The 22,882-nt window shown below is 46.8% G+C and overlaps 1 protein-coding gene across 22 annotated transcripts in view; it reads left to right on the top strand.

Annotated features, from left to right (window-relative positions):
* DMD (dystrophin) overlaps positions 1-22,882 on the top strand; it is a 2,092,562-nt gene that overhangs the window by 1,981,558 nt on the left and 88,122 nt on the right. For all 22 annotated transcript variants that reach the window (XM_053201917.1, XM_053201921.1, XM_053201923.1 and 19 more), the window contains 4 exons: positions 3,227-3,301; positions 14,959-15,160; positions 17,414-17,499; positions 19,517-19,674. In XM_053201917.1, the coding sequence (XP_053057892.1) occupies positions 3,227-3,301; positions 14,959-15,160; positions 17,414-17,499; positions 19,517-19,674 (521 nt within the window). The remainder of the gene's footprint in view (positions 1-3,226; positions 3,302-14,958; positions 15,161-17,413; positions 17,500-19,516; positions 19,675-22,882) is intronic.

Raw genomic sequence — 22,882 nt, 5'->3', positions numbered from 1 at the left:
TTGTTAGGGATGCGTACTGTCAGTCCCTCCCCGGATCTACAGAGTAAGAAAATCTGGGAGCCGGCCCCCGGGAAGTGGTACTTTGAAAGCCACCCTCCCCCGGTAATTGTGATCCGGCTTCTGTTGACTGATGGAATTCGCGCCACCAGCAATTCAGTGACCGGCAGGTGGACCTTTTGGAATCCAGCCTAGGGCACCCTTTCTCTGGGTGGAGAGCCTGCTAGATTCTTCTCAGAGCCTGATAATGGAAGGGCGGCCAGCGTTTCGAAACCTTTTCCAGCGGTCCTCATGTTTCGCAAACCGCTAACGTCACCAGCGCAGACCTATCTAGCGTTAATTTGGATAATTAATGAATCCCCCGGTATGATAGGAGCTGAATATAGCTGAAGTACTTGGAGTGGCCACCTCCGGGGTGAGGCTTTTTGATGAATTGCTAGCCACCCGCCCCTAGAGTGTGCATTCCTGACTCAGACGGCTGAGCGCCTCTGCGTCGTAGCGTAAGCTAACACGTACGTACGTCATGCTGCACTGGCCACGTGAGGATTTTCTTTAAACTCGGCGCACTGCAGGACTACGCCACAGTCTCTTAATTCGCTCTCCTGTTGCCTTGTTGCCAAGATTTTAGCTACTGTGGTTAAAGCTGCTGCCGTGGACATGCATGTACACATCTTTTTGTGGACATGCTTTTCTTTCTTTTCGGTAAATCGCCAGGAGTGGAATATCTGGGTCATAAGAGAGATGTGTGTTCAATTTCATGGGAAACTACTCAACCGGTTTCCCGAGGTGGTTGAACTATCTTCCATTCCCACCAGCAGCGTCTGAAGAGGTCTACTCGCTCCGTATCCTCGCCAGTATACGTATCCTGCATACGTATACGTATACGTATATGTATCCTGGATACGTATACATATATGTATCCTGGATACGTATACATATATGTATCCTGGATGGCGTACTGTCATTCGTGTTGATATTTATGCTGAATATTTTAAACATCTTTTTTTTTTTAATGTTTTATTTTACTGAGAGACAGAGCATGAGAGGGGGAGACTCAGAATCCGAAGCGGGCTCCAGGCTCTGAGCTGTCAGCCCAGAGCCCGACGCGGGGCTCGCACTCACGAACCGTGAGCTCCTAACCCGAGCCAAAGTCGGACGCCCAACCGACTGAACAACCCAGGCGTCCTGTCTGCCGAATATTTTAAAGTAAATTACGGACATCGTTTTTCTTCTCCCTCATGTCAATTCAGGTTTTTCCGTTTGGTCTCTGCAAAGGCCTTGAAGCTGATAATGTTGACCCAGGCGACTCGGGGGTGCATTACATTATTTCCCTCTCCTAACCCCCAAGTAGAATTGGTGTCATGGGTGCCACTCGATTGTCTGTTTTTTTTTTCCTTCCTTCATTCTTTTGTTCGTTTGTTCCTCCATTCTGTCAACAGTTCACTAGCTGCAGGAGACCTGCTTTTTCAGAAAGCAGTTGTATATTAAGTCCCTGGGAGAGATGACAGAAGTAGGAGAGAGAGTCCTTGTCTTCAAGGAGCCTTTTAGAACTGTGTTCCTGAAACATACCTACACAGAAATGATAGCAAAGAAATACAGCCCAGTTTATTGCAAGGCTTGCACACCCTTGAGTAAAGGCATTATCTGAGTAAAGCCTCCTGCTGGGGAAGGTGAGTTGGGCCTGATAGACTGTCGGACTCCATCACTGAGATGTTAACCTGTACTGACTATTAGGATGATGGCTCCTCAAAGTATACACTAAATGTTTACTTTAGTCCCAGTTCTCTTGGAAAATGCATCTCAAACTCACACACACTAAGAAATTCTCGAAAGGTTAACAGTGCATATCTCTGGGTAAGGGGATTATCGGTGATTTGCTTACTTGATTGTAAATTTTTCTTTAATGTCCAAGTTGTCCACAGTGAGCATGTGTAACTTTGATCATCAGAAGAAAGTATGATATTAAATGGGTGATGGGGATTAAGCAGGGCACTTGCTGTGAAGGGCCCTGGGTGGTGTATATGAGCGATGAATCACCATGTTCCGCACTGATCTTGAAACCGTCACTGAAACTGATCATGCGCTGTTTGTTAACTAACTGGAATTCAGATAAAAACTTGGACAAAAAGTCATCATATAAATAAACCCAGTATTCATCCTTTCAAGCCTGAAGCTCTCCCACTGTGATTTTTAAATTCTACAAACATACTTTTCATTTACCTGAGATCTTTGTCTTAAACTTCTATCTTTTTTAGAAGGTCTCCTGTATTGTCATTAATGAAATGTTGTTTTAATTATTACCGTGCAAACAAAGTCACCTATACTTAAAAAAATTTTTTAATATTTATTTATTTTTGAGAGACAGAGATAGCATGAGCAGGGGAGGGGGAGTGAGAGAGAGAGAGGGAGATACAGAATCCGAAGCAGGCTCCAGGCTCTGAGCTGTCTGCACAGAGCCCGACGTGGGGCTCGAACCCACGAGCCGTGAGATCATGACCTGAGCCCAAATCGGACACTCAACTGACTGAGCCACCCAGGAGCCCCGATACACTTCTAAAGAAAAAAAAAAAAAACTCAAGAAAGTATTGCATTGCCCCTTGATTGTTTGCTAAGTTCTAACAGCTATTTCAAAAATAGATTGCGTGTTCTCTTTTAATTGTGTAGCCAAGATCCACTCCAATAGAACCGAGGTTATAGTCCAGAAGAAAAAGACTCCCTGTGTGTCTCTTCCCTTTTAGGAATAAGGACTACATGAATGAATGCCCTGCGGGTTCTGCCACTGGAGTCCTTCACAGAACTTAGCTTTCCTGATTGTCAGACAGCAAAAAGACATTTTTTGGGGTTTTTTTTTGCTTTTCTCGCATTGACAGAAGTTTTAAAAATGTTTTTTCAATGTTTTTATTCAGTAAACACATTATTCAATGTGTGAGCAGGGGAGGGGCAGAGAGAGAGGGAGACACAGAATCAGAAGCAGGCTCCAGCGGGCTCTCAGCTCTCCGCACAGAGCCCGACTTGGGGCTTGTACCCCCCCAACCACAAGAGATCATGGTCAAAGTTGGACACTTAACCGACTGAGCCACCCAGGCACCGCGATAGAATTTTTAAATTTGGGGGATACACAAAAGATTTTTTTCTCTGTGTTACTGTTGTTGTTTCCGAAACATTGGGAGCTTTTGTACTTTCTGATGAGATAACAAAATGCTCTCTCTTTTGTCTCTTTTTTCCCCAGCTGACCTGAATAATGTCAGGTTCTCAGCTTATAGGACCGCCATGAAGCTCCGAAGACTGCAGAAGGCCCTTTGCTGTGAGTATTAACCAGTGCTTGGGACACTTGACGTTCATCTTGGCTTTAAAAAAAAAAAAAAAAAAGTGGGACCAGGGGTATTTTCACTTGCAGAGGGGGAGAAATAGCTATCACACGTCCAGCTGCAACATAGATTTCCCTTTAGTAAGGTGTCTGGCCTCATGTGCCCCTAGACTACTTTGTGATATTGTCTAGAGTCTCTCCTGTGTCACCGTTCCTTGATTGGACAAGGTATTTGTACGTTTTGGTCCCAGTTAGTGACACTGGCATCCAGGGTTACCTTTCCGAGCCTTGAAATCTCTCTCCCTCTTCTGCCTTTGTTTCTCTTTCTTCTACACGGTATGTCGTAGTAGAAGTCAATAGCTGCATTAGCCCTGCCGCATTTTGTAGGTGTGAGTAGATTATTAGCTTGACTGCTAATGTTCCGATGAATGATGTGATGATAAAAGTACAGACGACGGGCTAGTTTCTCTTCTGCTGAGCATCCCACATCCGTGGGGAAATCATGGCATGTCATACGGCTCTGTGTCTTCGTCTCGTAGTTTATTTATACCTCTCCGCTGTCATCAAGGTGAGGTAGAATATATTGTTTGAGGGCCCGTGTGCACTGATGATAGAACCATGGGAGAGACAGGCACAGGCCCTACCTGGATGGCACTCGTAGCCTCATGAGGGAGACCCAGGGGGTCCATGAGAGGCTGGAGACATAGGTGAATGAATAGAAGATCGTCGAGAAGGGGCACAAGTGGTAAAAGAAAAAAACAAAACAAAACCACGCCGTCCCGTTTCTAGTTGCACACTTGATGGGCACCTTGAGGAATAGTGAAGAGACAGTTTCAAAGTCCTGTATTTATGTGACAGTAGACTAGGGGTACTATGAGAACAGCTAGTTGTGGGGGTGAGCTTTTGCTTGAGGAAATGGTGGCTAAGCTCTGTGAGTCCAGAAGGATTAGTCCCGCTTGCTCTAGGAGTGTTTGAGTTGGAAGGAGTAGCATGTGCTGATGTATTCAGGAACTGAACACATTGGAGCCTGGCTGAAGCATAGAGTCCCAAGAAGGGGCTATGGTGAAACATTTGGCCGGAGACACAGGTGGGGGGCAGATGGTGAAAGGCTTTTGAAACTTATGTAGAGCTTAGAGGTCAATGGGGAGCCACGCAAGGGGATGACATGGTAGGATTTTCATTTAGAAAGGTCATTGTGCCTGTGCAGTCGAGTGTGGGTTGACCGAGCGGGTTGTGCACCTGGCCAGAGAGACTGGTTGAGCAGTTGTGGTGCTCTAAACTGGCAACGTCGTCTGAGGCGCCTGGGGCGCTCAGTCGGTTGAGCGTCCGACTTCAGCTCAGGTCATGATCTCACGGTCTGTGAGTTTGAGCCCCGCGTGGGGCTCTGGGCTGACAGCTCGGAGCCTGGAGCCTGCTTCGGATTCTGTGTCTCCCTGTCTCTCTGCCCCTCCCCTGCTCACGCTCTGTCTCTCTCTGTCTCAAAAATAAATAAAACCGTTAAAAAAAACATTTACACTGGCAACATGGTGGCCTGAATGGATGCTGGAGTAATGGAGAGAAGTGGAGACAATGGAGAAATACTTAAGAGGTGAACGTGACAGGCCTTCGTGATGTACTTAATCAGGTGGGTGAAGGGGACCCAAGGAAGCTACTAGGTGCTCGCTTGGGCGAACGGTGGCCCTGCCCGGTGAAGGGGGTGGGGGTAAAGCTGTGCTACTCAGCGGAGATAGACAAATAATATTTAGGACTCATCAGCCTGTAGATGTTTAGGGAGAGTGTGTAGACGGAGAAGAAAAGAGTGTTTACAACAGGGGACGAACAGTGTGCAGAGGGAACTGCAGAGGAGAGGCCCGCGGGGGAGAAGGAAGATCCCAAGAGCGAGAGGGCCGTGTATGGTGTGGAGGAAAGAAGTGGCCGGCTACTGGGGGGCAGATGTCGATGGGAGGCCAGCATGGAGTTGGCACGAGTGCCCCGTGGATTTTGCAACAAGGAGTCGGTTGCTCCAGGGAGGTTGTTAGAAGCGTGGGGGAGGTGGTGAAGTGGTCTCAAAAGTACGTGCAAAGGGGACGAAAAGATGGTTGTCACGGCCAGTTCTTGGAGACACTTACTTTGAAGGAGATAGGACGAGGGGTGGTAGTTAGCTGGTCCGGACAGAGTACATGAAGTGGGCGTACTGAGAAGTTGAGAGACACTTGAGTCTAGTTACATATGTATTTATTTTGAGAGAGAGAGAGAGAGAGGGCGAGAGAGTCCCCAGGAGGCTCTGCACGGTCCGTGCGGAGCCCAGCATGGAGCTCGATCTCACAAACTACGAGATCATGACCGGAGCGAGGTCAAGAGCTGGAGGCTTAACCAGTTGAGCCACCCGGGTGCCCCCGAGTCCACTGAGGAGGAGAGGCGAGGATGAGATAAGAAACAATGGGAGTTCTGGGAGCCTAGGGGAGGTAACGTGGGATCCAAGAGAAGGAATGGGCACCTCTCTGCTGCTGTAATGGGGGGCGGCGAGGAAGGGATCTGTGCAGGTCCGGGTAGCTAAGGAGACCCAGCGGGGGGAAGCTGTGGGAAGCCACGTAGAGGTTTGATTTCTGCGGGAAGACCGACTTCTCTGCTGCGATGGGGAGCCGAAGGCGAGAGGGTTGTGGGTGGGTTCCGGGTTCTGGAGCATTGGCGAGAGGAGGGCCAATGTGAGCAGCAGCATTAGGAGCCCGGTCTGCTCAGTGTTCTGCCCCGGTACCCGTGTGCACGGCTGTGGCCTTTGTCCCGGCTCGCTCAGTACTCGGGGGCCGGGTGGGTCCAGCCCAGGTGGGCAGAGGACAGCTGGGCAAGAGCAGTGAGGATTTGGGCAAAAGAACGATTTAGTGGTTGAAGGGATGTCTGTCGAGGCCACGTTGGGGCAGAGGAGCTGTGAATTCACGTGCAAGCTGGTCATCGGGAGGGAGAAGGATCAAGAGGCTGACCGTTGGGGGAGCTCGAGGAAGAGCTGGTGTGGAAGTCCCTGGAAGGCCGAGAGGGTGTGGTCGGAGAGGAGCATAGCTAAACACTGTGGAACAAGTCCAGGTGACTAGGTCCAGGCTGTGACCGCCTGAGTGGGTGGAGTAGATGTGAACTTGCAGGGAGAATGAAACAGGAACGCAGGGAGGTGAGGCAAGAAGGGCCGACACGTCAGCCCCGCCCATGTTGGGGTCTTCCGGAGGGGGGCCAGGGCTGGGGAAGAGAGAGCTGTGAACCTGGGCTGCTGAGTCTTCAGAAATGAAGGCGCCTGACCCTGGGGTCTGCAGAGGCTCTCGCAGGCGGTCCAGGAGTGTCGCTGGCTTGTGGCTTGGTCCCCAGAGATGAGGAAGAACTGTCCCAGAAGTGAATTCCCCGGCCGGAGAGCGTCTGTGTTCCTCTTTATCTGGGCCTCTCCGGTGCTTAGCACGAAGCCTGGCACACAGTACGATTCAAGATGTCTTTTCATGGAATGGATGCCTGAACAGAAGTAAATTGACGCTTCCATTTCCTTGTAGCTTATAGTCTGAAGCTGTCACTTTTCAGCTACATAGCTGCCAAGTTTAAGTGGTTTTTAAAGGGCTCCCCAGGCCTGGGATTTCCTCCGGGACCTGTTAATGTACCATAGCTGGAAAGAGGTAATGCTTTCCGTTGGTAAAGGGGTAATTAGGAACCTGTTACTCTAAAGGTTTTATAGTATATAGTGTGTTTCTGGGAGGTCCTAAAAGTCACACTCTGAAAAGGCCCCAAAATAGGCGAGATGGGAAACCTCATACTGACCGTCTCTTTCCGTAACGTCGCTTTGTACCTCGGATTTAGACAGTCTGTGCCTCTCCTGTTAAATCATGATTCTCTCCACAAATATGTCTCATTTTCTGTCACTTCAACATCTGTCAAAATTTCCAAGAAATGTTGGGAAAGTGGGGGAATTTGATACGAGAAAAACGTCCGGCCGCTTGAGGTTATGACCTCGTAGTGAAGTTAAGCTCCGAGCGTCGGGTGTGGACTTTCCACTTGTAAACAGATTTGAAACTCTCAGCCTGTCCTTTCTGAGCACGACTTTTGTCCTCTTTGACAAAGGTTGCGGGATAGCCCAACGAGGGTGTATTTGTCTCAGTTAATTGCTGGATTCTCATACGTGGCTGGAGGGTTCCACGTATGGTAGGACTATAGAATGAAGAGAGTGCCTCTCCCCTTCCCTGTTGAAAAGCTCTGTGCTCACAGTACTTAACTAACTGTTCAGTAGATGATTTAAGAATTTCCTCTTCACTCGCTCTTTGCTCAGGTTTATCTTCCTCCCGTGCTGTCATCTCTGTGCCTGGAAAGCCATGAGAAAGGGCTACTGTCTGTGGAACAGGCAAATAAAACTTGTCCTGGCTAGCTTTTCCAACCAGAGGTCGCTTCTGCCAACTTTTGCTTTAATGAAAATTAATGGCGTTATCTCAGGGATCTCCTGATGCCAGTGGAGAGTTGGAATTACTGATGCCTTAGGAAATAGGCAGTGCTACCTCCACTGAAGCACTTGGTCTTCTGTGTTTTTTCACTTTATTATCAAAGCGCCAATATTGCAGAAACCCGAATAACACACTTGTATCCACCATAGAGCGTTTGCTGTTTAAGTTGGGAGCTTCACCATCGGCGTATAATGTCCCCAGTTTGCAATCGGTTTAATGTTGCATGACTCCATAGTGCCTTTCGACGCACTGTGAATGAAAATTAAACTCGAAGGAAAAGCAGAGACAAAGAGAAAATCTTGGTAAGAGGGATTTATAAGCTGGTTCATACGGCCAATACCCACCCCTCCCGAAAGTTCGGAAGAAGATCATCTAAGCTTCTTCTCAGTCTTCTGTTCTCGTGACATCCTTTAGGTGTGTGGCTTCTAAAATTAAAAATATAGCCAACTTCTGAGAGCAGGAAGAAAACAAGGCGCTTCCCAAAGCACACGTCTTAGTTGATGAGCGTGTGGTGGGTTGGAGAGAGCCCAGACCATAAGGCTAAATATACTGCAGTTGATAAATGTGACAAATATTCTGCAAACAAGAAATCGAGAACAATTCGCTTCTGTTCGGCAACTGAATCACATAGTGGAGAGATTTTGTACAGCCTGGAGTTGTCTGAATCAAGTCACAGCTGCCAGACTCAGCCTCACCACGATGAAGCAGGCGAAAGATTTTGCTCCCTTCTTGGTGGATGCGCCTCACCTTTGGAGAGGGCACCCCGGGTGGCCTGCGACACGGTTCAGTTGCTAACAAAGACTCCCAGGATCCGTGAGAGCGTAGCTTACCCATCCTTATCCACATGGGTTAGAGGCCAGGTCTCTGTTATTTCAGGATTCAAAACAATCTTGAGGACTGGAGCCAAGCTCATTTTCTCCGCTTACGTGCTTTCACAGATCCTGGTGCCCCCAAAGAGGGCTCCTGGAACAGGACTCCCCTCTCTCTCTCTCTCCCTCTCTCTCTCTCTCTCTCTCTCTCTCTCTCTTCCCTCGCTCGCAGGGGAGATACCATAGTCCTATTCAGCGTGTTCCGATACCCGTGAGGTGCACGCTCGGGGAAGAGTGGTTGGCCCGAGCGGTGGTGCTGAGGGTGGTTTCGTTTCCGTTCATGGCATTAGTAGGCTGGCCATCCTTCACCTTCCTTCTGCATCTGTGTGCCCACCAAGTACTCTCTTCGCACTGGGAGGTCTTTTCCATCCGTTCTTTTCCCATTCCAAGCAGATTGTCTCTGGCTGGGTATTCCTTGCCCAGTTCCTAATTCTCCTTTCATTCTCTCTTTTTTCATGTGGTCCCATGCTCTTTGGTCCATTGTTGTCATCGTGTACTGACATCTGTACTCTAAGTAGGAAATGAATGCAAGATGCAAAAAATACCGAGTCACCCAGGCTAACATCATACGAATAGTGGTCACTCCTAAATAGATGTTGGTGGGCATATGTCCCAGAAATCTCTATTACTGTCCACCTCAGACTCCTGGCTTTTCATCGCAGGGAAGCAGGCCCATCAATTTAAACTAATATTCCTCAGTGATCAGAGTGTCCCTCTGCCCGATTGTGGCTTTTCTCACATAATGATGGGTCAAATAGCTATTGTTTTTTACATGTAATATTGTGACAGATGAGACACGGAGCATATAAACCTTCTACCATAGAGCAAATACCTTTCTTAATTAAACCTTTACCATCGCAATGACCACACAGTGTTCTTTCAGGTTATTATAAATCAGCGTTCCCCAGATTTGACTGGGTAAGTATTCCCCTAGGATACTTTTCAGCACAGGTCTTTAATAGCAGATGTGTCCTGTGAAATGAGAACCAAAAGACATAGCCATTTTATTTTATTTTATTTTTTTTAATGTTTATTTATTTTTGAGACAGAGACAGAGCATGAACAGGGGAGGGTCAGAGAGAGAAGGAGGCACAGAATCTGAAACAGGCTCCAGGCTCTGAGCTGTCAGCCCAGAGCCCGACACGGGGCTCGAACTCACGGACCGTGAGATCATGACCTGAGCCGAAGTTGGCCGCTTAACCGACTGAGCCACCCAGGCACCCCAAACATAGCCATTTTAATAGTGCACCGTAGACTCATGGTCACAGTCAGAATCCAGGGTGTTCGATAGATTGGTCAGCTGTCCTTTTCACTTCTTGACTTTTTTTTTTTTTTTCCCCACTCCAGATTCTTTCGAGAGTTGACTCATACCTAAGGGAGCGTATTTTAAGCCTCTTTCTAGGCACCAACATTATGTTAGATTTTCCCTTTTTAACACCCACGGTGTGGCTTTGTTCCTCTCGGCACCAGCGTGCCCTTTCTTCAGCATCATTCATTTTAGTCCAGACCTTCCACCCCCACACGGTGTATGTCCCTTGGGTTCAGCCACTTGGCTAGTCTGTGTTGAGCTGGTAGCAAGATAAGGCGTGCCCGGGCTGCCCCTTCAATCTCTTCCCAGTGGTAAAGGGTCAGAGTGGATGAGTACAGAAAAGGGGGGTTACCCTGTTTCTGAGCAACGAAACATGTGTGACAGTCAGCCCCAGTTAGTTGAGGGGTGGGGAAGGAGTGATCCCTTCTGTCAGTCCCCGTGCAATTCTTACACTCAACATTCCAAGTAATAGCCATAATATCCTCTTGCAGAATTTATCAGCCTTTGAGACCCTTAATTGTAGTCCCAGTTCAGGGACTGCTAGGGATGGCATTGAAAAAGAAAATGTGGTGAATTAGGGAATGCCTGTGGGTGTTCCCCACTTGAATTCTCTTTTTAAGTGCCAGTGGTCTCACGGGTGTAGCCCATTTATCAAAGTGCGCGTTGCCCACGTTCCTTTGGTTACGTCTCCACCTGCAGGCCAGTGAGAGTGAAGCTCACTGGAAGGCGGTTCTGAACTTCCTTGAGCTTTGCTAATGCTTCCAAGGAACCGAATCTGGAGCAGACCTGCTGTGGCCTTGAGCTCTTCTCTGATCCCTTCTGTGAGCGCCTGAGGTTCAGGTTCTGTCATGTCTGGATTGCACTGGAAAGTTCTAACATCGGTAGCCAGTTTCAAAGCCGGTGCTGCTTGCGATCAAGGGTAGCTTGGCCACCATCATCAACAGTTCGTTTTCGTCCCTTTTGTTCACGATCATCTTTTGTTTTTGCTTTTTTTCTTTTTCAGTGATCCTGTAGCCATAGTTTGAGCTAAGGGTGAGTGGGGGGGTCTTCTAAACAATCTGACTTCTGACGCTGATTGCACTGGGAGTGGCAGTTGGGGCCCAGTTGCTCAGCAGACTCACGGAACCCACATGACAGGGCTTCAGAATTTACAGTTCACCACTGGAAAAGGCTACAACATGCAGGATATGCATCAAAACCACAGGCTGCCTCACAGCAGAGGGCCCGGGGAGGCCAGGTGCGAGCTCCAGGTGCCCTCTCTGTAAAGGTGGTACCGGGACGCCCTTTGTCTCTTGCATCGAGAACCACCCCTGTGCGCTCAGACCACTTGGGAAACCAGGGAGCACATAGTGGAATCTCACACAGGGTTTCGCGAAGCCTTCTGGTAATCGGAGCCTGTTCTTCCCACATAGCCAGTCCCCAAACCAGATAAAAATGGTCAGGGTGACGTCGAGCAATGAACCGTAACGATGACGTGTAACCCATGGCTGCACGTCAACGCAGTAAGGCGCTTCTTTTCACTGCTTTGATCAAGGCTCTGCATCGTGTCGCTCTTTGAGCAGAACAACAACAACAAAAAAACATGTTAGGCCAACGCCAGGGCCTCTGAAATTAACCCTCACAGCACAGATAACCACATCAAAGCGCAGTGACTTTCTTGCTGGGCAGCGATGTGCTTGCAGAGTCCTTCAGCCCGAAGCGTCAGCTGCTTCTAGAAGGGCGCAAGTTAGGTTAAGGGATGGTTTATACACTAGCACAGAGTCTCAGGGGCGACCCGTGGAATGAGCTGGGGGTAATGTGGGCACCGTGGGACTTACTGTAACCAACTTTCTCGGGTTTCTTTTTCCTCCCATTGTTCTCACTGCTGGAGAATGTGGGATGGTTTCCTTTTTCTGTAAAGTCTAAACAGGCCCCTTCCGCAACCTACCTTTCTGCTTTCTCTTTTTTATGTGTGTATTTATTTATTTTGAGGCGGGGGAGGGGGAGCGCGCAAGCGGAGAAAGCGCGGCGAGAATCCCAATACAGGGCTCCATCTCACGACCGTGATCATGAGCTGAAGTCACTTAACCAACTGAGCCACCCAGGCGCTCCTGGGTTCTTCCATATGTCCCTCCGTGTGTCCTGCTATCATACCCAGACCGAGTCTTCTGATCTCTGATCTCCGTTTTCTCAACTGCAGAACGACTCTAAAGGTGCTTTCTAGTTTTCTGAGCGTATGGTTCAGTAAAAGGCAAAAAAAAAAAAAAAAAAAAAAAAAAAATCTGGCCTTCAGCTCCTCGCTTGTGGCATTTGTAGAAAGGACTAGAGGTATTGAACCTAGAATGTTGAAAGGGCGATTCGTCACAACCAGAGCCTCAGGAACCATTAATGGGATCCTGTGCTTAGGCCCCCCTCACCCCTACCCCTGCTTCATTTTCTGCTTTTCTTACAGGGCAGAGAGGGTCCCGGAGAGCTGGTCCTGTCCCCACCACCCTCTCTCAACCCCACAGCCCTCATGCAGAAGGACACCACCAAATGGTCCCTTTTTCCTCAGTGGTGTCAAAACCTATAGCATCCTGTACCGTACAAATAATTTTTGAAAGAGTGGGTGTATTAGCACACACTTGGGTTTTTATACAGGTTTAAAATCCGTTCCCTAGTTAAAAGGTACATGTATTCATCCCCCAGTGGAAATTCCTAGTTTGAGGTAAAAGAGTAGTTTCACAGAATTGTGTCTGCCGGTTGTTTTTTGAGGCTTCTAGAAACCAGTCAGTCATTATGTTTAATGTTTCATCAAATAATCTCCATGTATTCTTGAAGGCGGTCGTTTTGAACACCTAAGTGCCTGTCTGTGTGGCAGTTAAATTGTCCCTATCGATTTTCTCACCTCTTGTCAAGCCCGTAGCCTTGGCTATGGATACCTAAATAGAAGCCTTGGGAAAAAATGTCCCATGAAAGTGGCGTTCTTTTGGATGTGTTTGTATGGCGGAGATGTGTTCTCCGGTCTTCTGTGATGGATCGTTCTCATGTGGAGCCACATCTGGTTTCAGCAGAGCTCAGCACACAGTATTTCTCTAACTATGTCATCTCTCCTCCTGTTATTTTAGAGCAATTGCCTTGCTCCCCTCTGGAGCTATTTATACTCCAGAGTTTCTGTTCGCTGTGTTACCCATTCACCTGTACAGAGATGAGAGGAGACTCGGTGAAGAGAAATTCATGCAGTTTTTGCTACTGGTCCGTTTGCTTCCGTCGCGCGAGGAAATTAGACGCTTGATACAAAAAGGAGTCTCACGGTTCCCACCTGTTAGTTCGTGTATCCTTGGGTAGAAGGCACAACATTTATAATGATTAAGGCAGAGTCACAAGAAAATAGTAGAAAAACTCCCAACCACCCAGAGCTTCCTTCAGTTGACAGGGAATCCTGATGGGAATATTGGTGTTTGGAAGAAATCCGTTCTTCTCTTTCGCTCATGGAAACAGTGAGCTGCCTCTCTCAGTGTTCTCGCTCCCTGGCCTGTTGGCATTTGCCCTCTGAGGACGTCCAGCATGCAGAAGAGAGGATGAAAGCTGGAGTCTTTGCTCTCTGTCCCTCTCTCTAGTCTCCCTTGCGGTGTCGCCCGCTGGGCCTTCCCTCCTCGGGGCCTCCTGCCTGTTTGCGTTATTAGTTTTTTAATTCTTGCTTCTTTTTCCTACCTGCCTCCCTCTCAAATCGAGTTATGTTCTTTTCTGCCACTTTAAATCAGGCCTCGGCTTCCACGTAAAGAGGTCATTTCTTGATCGCGAGAGTACTTTAACACAAAAGGAGCGGGGCCTTTGCTTTGTCAGGGTGAGGGCTAGTCCCTGGCACGTGAGGCCGACTGCTTGGGAGCACAGAGCTTTACTGAATGCGAAGGAAGAGAAAATCCCCTCCAGCTTCTTCTACCAGGCCTCTTTCTCGCTTCCAGGGAAACTCCAGAGGTTACTGCTTTTCTGTCGTAACAGAGAAAAACGCACACCACGTAGGGTCTGACCCTACGGAGGATTTAACCCCGGTTTGTTTTCCTTAACATTTAATTAGCTCTGCCCACAAATAGCTGGTAAAATGCACTCGGGCCCTTAACTGTGCGTCCCCTGAGCCCTGGGCAAGCTCTTTACTGACTGGGATGGTCTATGTTTATCTGCAGTTACATTTACAATTGTACTGCCCCCTCCCCCTAGATGGGCGAGAGATGTACTTAATGACCGTCGATTGTTTGCAAGGCATCTTCCCGTGACACTTGGGAGGAAACCTCAACAAGGTTGAGGTTTCTCTTTCGTTAAATTTTCGTCCTTCAGCATATGACTAAATACCACTTCTGACCAAGGGAAACCGCACCCCCCCCAGCCCCCCATCTTATGAAGTTCTTAGAGGACTTGAAAAGATACTGTAAAATATAATTTGAAGGTGAAAGAAAGAAGTGAGCCTCGGGTCGAAAAGCTGAAGAGATTGTACACTTAGTTCTCCTTTTGAAAAGCTTAGTCAAGTTGATGATGTTTTCACCTAATACTAAAGTAGCAGACAGATTGTGAGGTGAGCGATATTTCAAGGCAAAAATCGCTTAATGATTATAAACGTGTAGCTGGAAATAGAGTTTACACAACCCTAACCATACAGATTAATCAAACCGACCTTCTGTAATACAAATCCGAAACAGTATTGTCAGGAAGTCTTTCGAAATCTCTAGTAAACTACAGATTCTTTCTTATACAGAATGTGCAAATGACTCTGTTCCCATAGAACACTCTAGGTCCCCTTAACTCTCCAGTACCCCCATACTTCAGGAACGGAAGCTTTCCCTACCCACATTCTTCCCCCGGTGCCAGTGAGATTCGACCATAATACCCTCAGATCACCACTACTTCAGTCATCAAACTTCGAGCTGGGCGGGGTGAAGATAAGCCATTTTGAAAGAGGGTAGGGTTCAGGTTAGGTGTTCACTCAAGGGTGCGAAATAACCTGAACAGGATTTTCAAAGGAAAGGGAAAAAGGAGGATGTCCCCCTCGGAATCACTTGTGATTTTATGTGGCTTTTGCAGTGGATCTCTTGAGCCTGTCAGCTGCATGCGATGCCTTGGACCAGCACAACCTCAAGCAAAATGACCAGCCCATGGACATCCTGCAGGTCATAAATTGTCTGACCACTATCTATGATCGCCTGGAACAAGAGCACAACAATCTGGTCAACGTCCCTCTCTGCGTGGATATGTGTCTCAATTGGCTGCTGAATGTCTATGACACGTACGTATGGCCAGTGTAATTAGCATCACAACAGGGGCCCCAGTCTGGAAATCCTGTCCTCAGGATGAAAGGTTCATGAAGCCCCGTGACCTAATGCTGTCCCTGTGATACATCAGGTTTGCATTTGTTGAAGCTGAAACATACTGTGATGAACTGGGACGTAAGAGCTAGAATGTGCGTGGCTCTCAGAAAACAAACAAAACCCGGAGACACTCATTTTTCAAATAGTAGAGTGAGTCAGTGTGTAGCCTTTTCTTGCCCGTGTAATTTGAATTCTTCCATCCACTTCGGGAGCGGCTCCCACTCACTGGCAGCAATGGATGTGCTCCCGGAGACGCTGACGCACCTGTCACCAGATCGGAATGGTGTTCGCTCACACCCCGGAGGTTTTTGCAGAACGTTGTGAATTGATGAGCCAAAAAAAATGAGAGCGAGCCCTTCATGGAGCAAACGGGGCTCCTCAAACTGAGGAGGCCTTATAACGCTGTACCAGGTTTCCATTTGGCATCTCCAGTTGATCATTCTCTTAGAGAGGACTTGGTTTTCTTTTTGCTTCGGATTGCCCACATGAGGTATCCCCGGTTCTAGTTTTTGTCTTGAGCTTAATGAAGACAATTGACGAAGGCAGCCGGCAGAATTGGTCTTCATTTTGACCGAATTCTTCTTGGACCTCCCAGTGATTACATGCCTCATTTCACATGCAAACAAGAACATATTCCCCAGTTGGAAATCGGCGAAGGCTTTCTGAAAGGAGTTGCATATCAACTATTTTGCCTTTTGCCTTTGTCGTAGAGTTTTGCCACTTCTGTGATTAAGACGTACACCTCTTTCTTTGTCGTTGTGATCAGGTAGTGCTTTTTGAATTCCAAGACCATCTGGCTGTGTAATTCTGATAATTATTTACCGAGCCCTTGAACATACTGGCTTTTGATTGTGGATTACACTTAAATTTGGCTCTGATAAGGGTTCGTACTCAGTTGTTCCCGCACGTTTATTTTGGTACCGTGTTCTTTTTAGATGACATATGAATGGATTCTGAGTGTATATACGGTCCCTTCCACCTGCCTCAAAATTACTTGGGGACGGTTTTAACCGCTTGAAGACCTGAGCTAGAGTTCATGAAGTTTATTCATTAAAACTTTGGTTTGCCTTTTTTAAAGAGGAGCACAAGGAGAAAATCTCCAAGCATGGTAATTGTGTTAACGCCTTAAGTTCCCGGATTTCTCTTCGGCCAAGGGTTTTAGGCAGCTATACCAGCGAAAAGTTGAGCATATTGTTCACCAAAAATCACCCCAGTTGGGACCTATCCTTTGTGGTTTTGCAGTGCTAGACGGGAGAATTACGCCACAGTCCCTCTCTCCTTCTCTTTTTAACCACCATCCAAGGTTTACTTTCTTTCCATAACAAAATAAAAGGTGCCAATTATTGAAAATCATTTTCTACAGAAGGAGAAATCTTTCATTCTTCGGGATCATTTTTCCCCCGTGGATAAAATGAACCATTTTAAGTTGGTCATGTGGAATGCTTTATTTCAGCTTTATATGTAAAACGAAAGTGTAAATATATTGCAAACATTGATCCAGCGGTAGGTTGTTTTTAAAATTGCTCTTTAAGATCATACATTTGATTGTTCTCTAATAGAGGATATTGTATTTTTCTTAGGGAGATAAACGTACATATTTCGTATCATGTGTCATGTGGCCTGACGTGAGTGATTTTCTTCTCAACGAGGGGCAGTCTGATACAAATCTAAGAGTGTTCAAGAGGGCACAGCAAGTCAGTTGCTGGTATTTCTTTGGCTTTCGTAACCACAACAGGCAACGTGGTTCCGTGGCCAAAATAACTTAAGCGCGCAGTAGGAATTCTTCCACTGACCAACCTAAACCCAGGTGACTCTCCATTGAATAGAAGGATAATTTTTTTTATCCTTTTTATGTAGAGCCACTGTTACAATTCAAGTAAGGGCTTTTAAGAATTGCAAACTTGGTCATCGTTCTTTGGTCAAAGTGGTCAGATTTCCATTGCACTCTAGGCCATCGGCCGAACAGGTAAGGAAGATAATGAAGAGAAAGAGATGATGAACCGAAAAGCTGTCAGCAAATCTTACCAAGACGATTGGGTTCCTAAAACCGTGGTCACTAGAGTTCCCACGTCCAAGGCTTTTTTTCTTAAGAAGTGTTTACCGTCTAGTAACGTGTCGGTAATGGGTTTTTTTTTGTTTGTTTTCTTTTCTGGTCTGATTGTTCATAATAGGGGACGAACCGGGAGGATCCGGGTCCTGTCTTTTAAGACTGGCATCATTTCTCTGTGTAAAGCGCATTTGGAAGACAAGTACAGATGTAAGTCATGTGTATTAACTCTCCTTTTTTATTAACGTTGCCTAATTACCCCAGTTTTAGAGGGGGAATGACTAGTGTTCTTATTTGACAGTAGGTTCCTCCCATAAGATGCAGAACTGCTTTGAGAGTCCCCAGCCTTGATTTGTGCCCTTCCCTGTCACACATTCCATTGCAGGTATTTCAATAGAGAATGAGGATTAACTTCTCCCGTCCAAGTATGATTTTACATTACATTGACTGTGTCCGAATAAAACACATGTTCCTAGAGGATAAAGTCTGATTTCCTAACCCCTTCGCCGGAGTCACAAAAAAGAATGTGAAGGTTTAACCTGTACACTTGCTGACGCTTTGGATTCTTACGTAAAGAGTGCTCTCTGGCATTCGTGTTCAAGAAACATTGTTTATTTTATAATCATCTTACGGCAAGTTGTACAGACATCTCCAGATCTGTGACGTGACTTCCATTTTATTACTTGAGAAACTGATAGTGTGCCATTTCTTACAGGGTAAATATCACCTCATAGAATTTCCTTCTGGTTAGCTCTTGGGTTCTTCGGCTTAAATCTGGTGCATCCAAATTAAAAGCAAATGCTAGAGGAGAAAAAATGGTCGCGGTGACTAAACAACCATCCGTTCCCACTGTGAGAGACTGTGCTTGGTTTTCGCCCTTTATATGCTTGTAAGAAGTCTTTATGGTGGGAATGTTAAGCCAACCGAGCCTGTCCTGTCGTTTGTCTTTTCCCCTAAGGCCTAGCCACGCAGGGATGAGATGTGCTGAGTTTAAGGATGGGCAGGAGATAAAAGAGATTGAATTTCTCCAAAACCACTCATTTCGCCCCAGGAGGAAGCCACAAAAAATACACAAGCCCTTTTAGCTCTCACTTTTATGTAGTTCCGCTTCGGGTTTTTTTTATCCCCCGATCCAAAGAAAAAGAGCCCAACGGCTTTCATTAACCATTTAAAAAAGGTATTTTGGATACAGTAGAGTATATCTATGGGTTTTCCCCCTTTAAACAGTGGAGTCACTTACAGGTTAGTTTAAGATCTAACCTTATCAGTGGTATAGCAATGGCACGACGTAATACCAAAGGGTGCTTTGAGCCTGTGTTTCAGATAACTAAGAGGGAACATATTTTAAGGCTGCGGAAGCAAAAATATTAACTTTAAAGTGGGATATGTGCAAATAATTCATAATTTTGAAAAAAAAAATCCGTGTGTATTGGAGAGATGGTAAAAGGTTTCCATTACTTAGAGTTTAACATGTGCTTCATGAAAAGGAAAGGCTTCCTTGAATTTGCTTTTGTTGGCAGCTTTTCTCTGAATACCGGGTCTGATGAAAACGATCTTATTTCTGAGAACAGAACATACGTCGCAGGCATCGGGTTTGGTCACTCATTCCGTGATGCTTGTGGCACATGGCTGACCAAACACGGTCCCTGCCCTCAAGGGGGATATTGTTCTTCAGCCAGAAAGATAGACGTCCATTAAAACATTGACCGTATTGAGTGACGGGCGCTAATTTACCAATACGTACAGCCTCCTTTGGGAGCACATACAAGAAACTCCATGATCTTAGGACTTCATAAAGAAGTTCCAATTTGGGTACATTTTTGAATCTCTGGTGTCTAAAGGGGATGGTGCTTTGGACCAGTTACGTGGTTCTTTCTGCTAAGATATTTATTTTCTGACCGTGGTTATATCTTATATATAAAATATCTCCCAGAGGACTATGTTTGGGCTTAGGAAAAATTCAGTTGTCCAAACTGAATTTAAACTTGCATTTCTCGCAGGGCCGTAGCTTATTTAAAAGCTGTCACATTTTGTATATACACAGTGATGATTAACTTGATCCATAAAAATAGTAAATGTCCGGACTCACATGAATTAGAAGGAACCGCTCTCTGTGGAATTACGGGCTCCTGTTCATAACGAGTCCCGGGATCAGGGTTGGGAGGTTTTGCTAGCATCCGCTCGATGCCGCTTCTTGGTTGTTGAACTTCTCGTCTTCCATTCGTAGACCTTTTCAAGCAAGTGGCAAGCTCCACAGGATTTTGTGACCAGCGCAGGCTGGGCCTCCTCCTGCACGACTCTATCCAGATCCCGAGGCAGTTGGGTGAAGTCGCATCCTTCGGGGGCAGTAACATCGAGCCGAGTGTCAGAAGCTGCTTCCAGTTTGTGAGTTACCTTCTTAAGTCGCAGGTTCCTTTTTGGTGTTTCAGAAATTGAAAACAAAAACGGGCAACTCGAGTGTGGTGCCTTAGCTCCTGTGCAGGCAGGTGGGTAGGGGATTGGTGCTTGAGACCTCTGTGGGCAGTGGCTTCTGGACTCTGGGTTTTGAGAGAGAGGAGGGTAACAGGGGAAGGAGAAAAAAAATCTCTCTCCGGCAGGGACCCCCCTGGTTACTAAGGTGCCGGGAGGGGAGAGAGTCTGCGGTGGTTCAGCAAGGGAGGAAATACATCTCCAGCCACAGAAATCCTTGGTAAACAAGAAAATAGGGGCGCCCCCGTGGCTCGGGCGGTTGAACGTCTGACTCTTTGGATGTCGGCTCAGGTCATGATCTCACGGTGTGCGAGTTCCAACCCGCATCGCGCCCTGCGCCGACAGTGCTGAGCCTGCTTGGGATTTGCTCGCTCTCACTCTCGGCTCCTCCCCCGCTCACATTCATTCTCTCTCTTTCTCTCCCTCAAAATAACTCAGTTTAAAAATTAAAGAAGGAAAATAACTTTTGTAGGTGAGTCTTCAGTCCCTTAGTTTTTTTATCTTTATTTAAAAATTTTTTGTTGTTGTTTTTATCTTTTCCTTGATGCTTTTTGAACCCACTTGGGTTCTGTCATCATAGCCTCCTTTTCAGTGGCTGTTGGTCAGGGGTTGAAATGACTCTCTTTTTGTAAGTTTTCCTTTTGTAGCTTGGACGTTCCTCTGCTATTCCAAGGCCTGAATGGTGACCCTCTCCGTAACAGGGTCAGAGATTTATGCCCTGCTGGTGTCCCGTCCCCGGCGCAACGCGTGGCTTGTCCGTTCGCCTTCTTATCCTGCCCCGTTTCTCTTCCACATCCCAGTCAGTGCCCCCCAAAACCCTTTCTTCCTCCCAAGTGGCCAAGAACTCCCCTGATACTGAGGTGGTTTGCATTTTCGCCACGGTCGGTGATGCTGCGGTGAACCTCTTTATGCATTCCGCTGTTTTCCTTGATGGAAGTTTTTCCCTTCAGATAAATTCTCCGGGATGGGATTACCAGACTCAAAGCTAGACCTCTGTGGCTTTGCATACATGTTACCAGATGCCTGTCCATCAAAGGTCGCTCCTCTTGGTGAAACACCAGCCGCACTGAAGGAGTGAGATCTTTGCAGTATCACGTTATTCACAGTGGTTGTCTGGGGTTTTTTTAGGTTTTCTTAAAAGCTAAGCACTGTTTTTCTTTGATGGGATTTCTCAATCCATTCTAATCCCATGAACAAGAGAACTAGCTGTAGAGATAACCAGATAACCGGGTTAGGCCTCTGGTCTTTGACCACAGACTAGGATAAAACCACAGAAGGCCTCCTAGGGGGGGACATTGTGAATATTTAGATGTTTAAAGCAGTTGGAACATTGTTTAAAAGTTAACCAGGCACATTGATGAAGCGATGGCACAGCAGCTAAAAATGTAACATAGATGTGGGGAAATAAATGCATTTTTTCCACCTCATACTCAGACTTCCCAAAATGTAAATAGACCATCACTACCTCTAGATTTTTTTTTTTTTTTAGCCTCTAGAATGTAGACACAAGTAAAAGCGAATATCAATGGCCACAGATAACCTAGATTCATTTTTTTAAAAATCCACTTACAAGACTTGGAATGGATTGAGTTGTTTTTCTTAAGCAGGTTTCTCTTTAATCAAGTTTCACTTACTCTTTATTTAAAAGAAAACGTTGATCATTTTGAGAGAGAGAGAGAGAGAGAAGACGTGCGAACATGCGTGTGAGAGAGGGTCAGAGAAGGAGAGAGAACGAATCCCAAACCGGCTCTGCATTGTCAGCGCAGAGCCGGACTCGAGGTTCGATCCCACGAACTGGGAGATCGTGAACTGAGCCAAAACCAAGAGTCGTGACCTGAGCCAAAACGAGATGCTTAAGCGACTGAGCCACCTGGGCGTCCCCAGTTACTCTTCAAATTGTAGTTGGGAAACACACGCACACACACACACCCACGCACATTGATATATACGGCCACGCACGCTTCTGTGTGTATTGTGGCTTGGGTCGAGAGTAAGGGTCAGGATGTACGTCGGCCAGTAGCCGACATGCATCAGGGCCACTGGAATCCTTGCCCCAGGGCCTCACGATACTGCCTGTGGCTGCAGCCCCCACCACCCTCACTGCAGGGCCTGGCTCTGTTTTGAATCGAAATATACTTGACACGTTACACGGTGTAAATTTAAGGCGTACGACACGTTGATTTGATACGTTAACGTATCGTAATGTGATTGCCGCTGTAGTGATAGTGCTTCTGCCGTGTCGTGTCGTGTAATTATCATGTGTGCGGTAAGAATGAGTAAGATCTAGTCTCTGACTCTGTCACTGAACAGAAGCTCCACCTTCCACATGCTGTGCCCTTATCAGGAGCCCTGTCCCTGTGCTTTCACATGCTGCCTCCTTCTGCTGGATGTCCCCTTTCTTCCCTAACACATGCCTCTGTCCGGGCGATAGCAACACTGTCTTCTCGTTGTCGCAATCTCAGACTCAGTCTGTCGGCGCATACTCACTGAATGTGTCCTGACTAGCCGGTCTCCAAGCGTTTGGGAAGGTCTTTGGTGAGACTGGGGGAGGGGGGGATGGGGGGGAGGGGAGGTCCTTCAAGATACTAACAGTGGTAACGGGTGGATTTTATTTTCTTCTCTCTACTCCATGGTATTTTTTGAATTTTCTTCTTGGAACGTTTATAGTTAGAAAAAATGCATAAAGCACTAAGTTTGTTTTTTTTTTTTTTAAGAGAAAGAAACATCTTTTGTCTGGTGACCTTCCCTCCCAGTCTTACCGTGCTCTGTACCCTGACCTTGTCATTGCTGTTACTGCTCTCATACTGGTTTAAAAAAAATTTTTTTTTTAACGTTTATTTATTTTTGAGACAGAGAGAGGCACAGCATGAGTGGGGGAGGGGCAGAGAGAGAGGGAGACACAGAATCGGAAGCAGGCTCCAGGCTCTGAGCCGTCAGCCCAGAGCCCGACGTGGGGCTCGAACTCACGAACTGTGAGATCGTGACCTGAGCCGAAGTCGGACGCTCAACCGACTGAGCCCCCCAGGCGCCACTCTCATACTGGTTTTAAAGAAACGTATTAGCTGTACGACAGACACCACGGGTAGAAATCCGTTTCTTTCTGTGGTCCACTGAGTAAATCCTA

Source organism: Acinonyx jubatus, chromosome X (assembly GCF_027475565.1).
Source record: "Acinonyx jubatus isolate Ajub_Pintada_27869175 chromosome X, VMU_Ajub_asm_v1.0, whole genome shotgun sequence".
In the NCBI taxonomy this organism is placed as follows: domain Eukaryota; kingdom Metazoa; phylum Chordata; class Mammalia; order Carnivora; family Felidae; genus Acinonyx; species Acinonyx jubatus.
The sequence above is the reverse complement of the archived record's forward strand: the minus strand, read 5'-3'. Positions and strand labels throughout refer to the sequence as shown.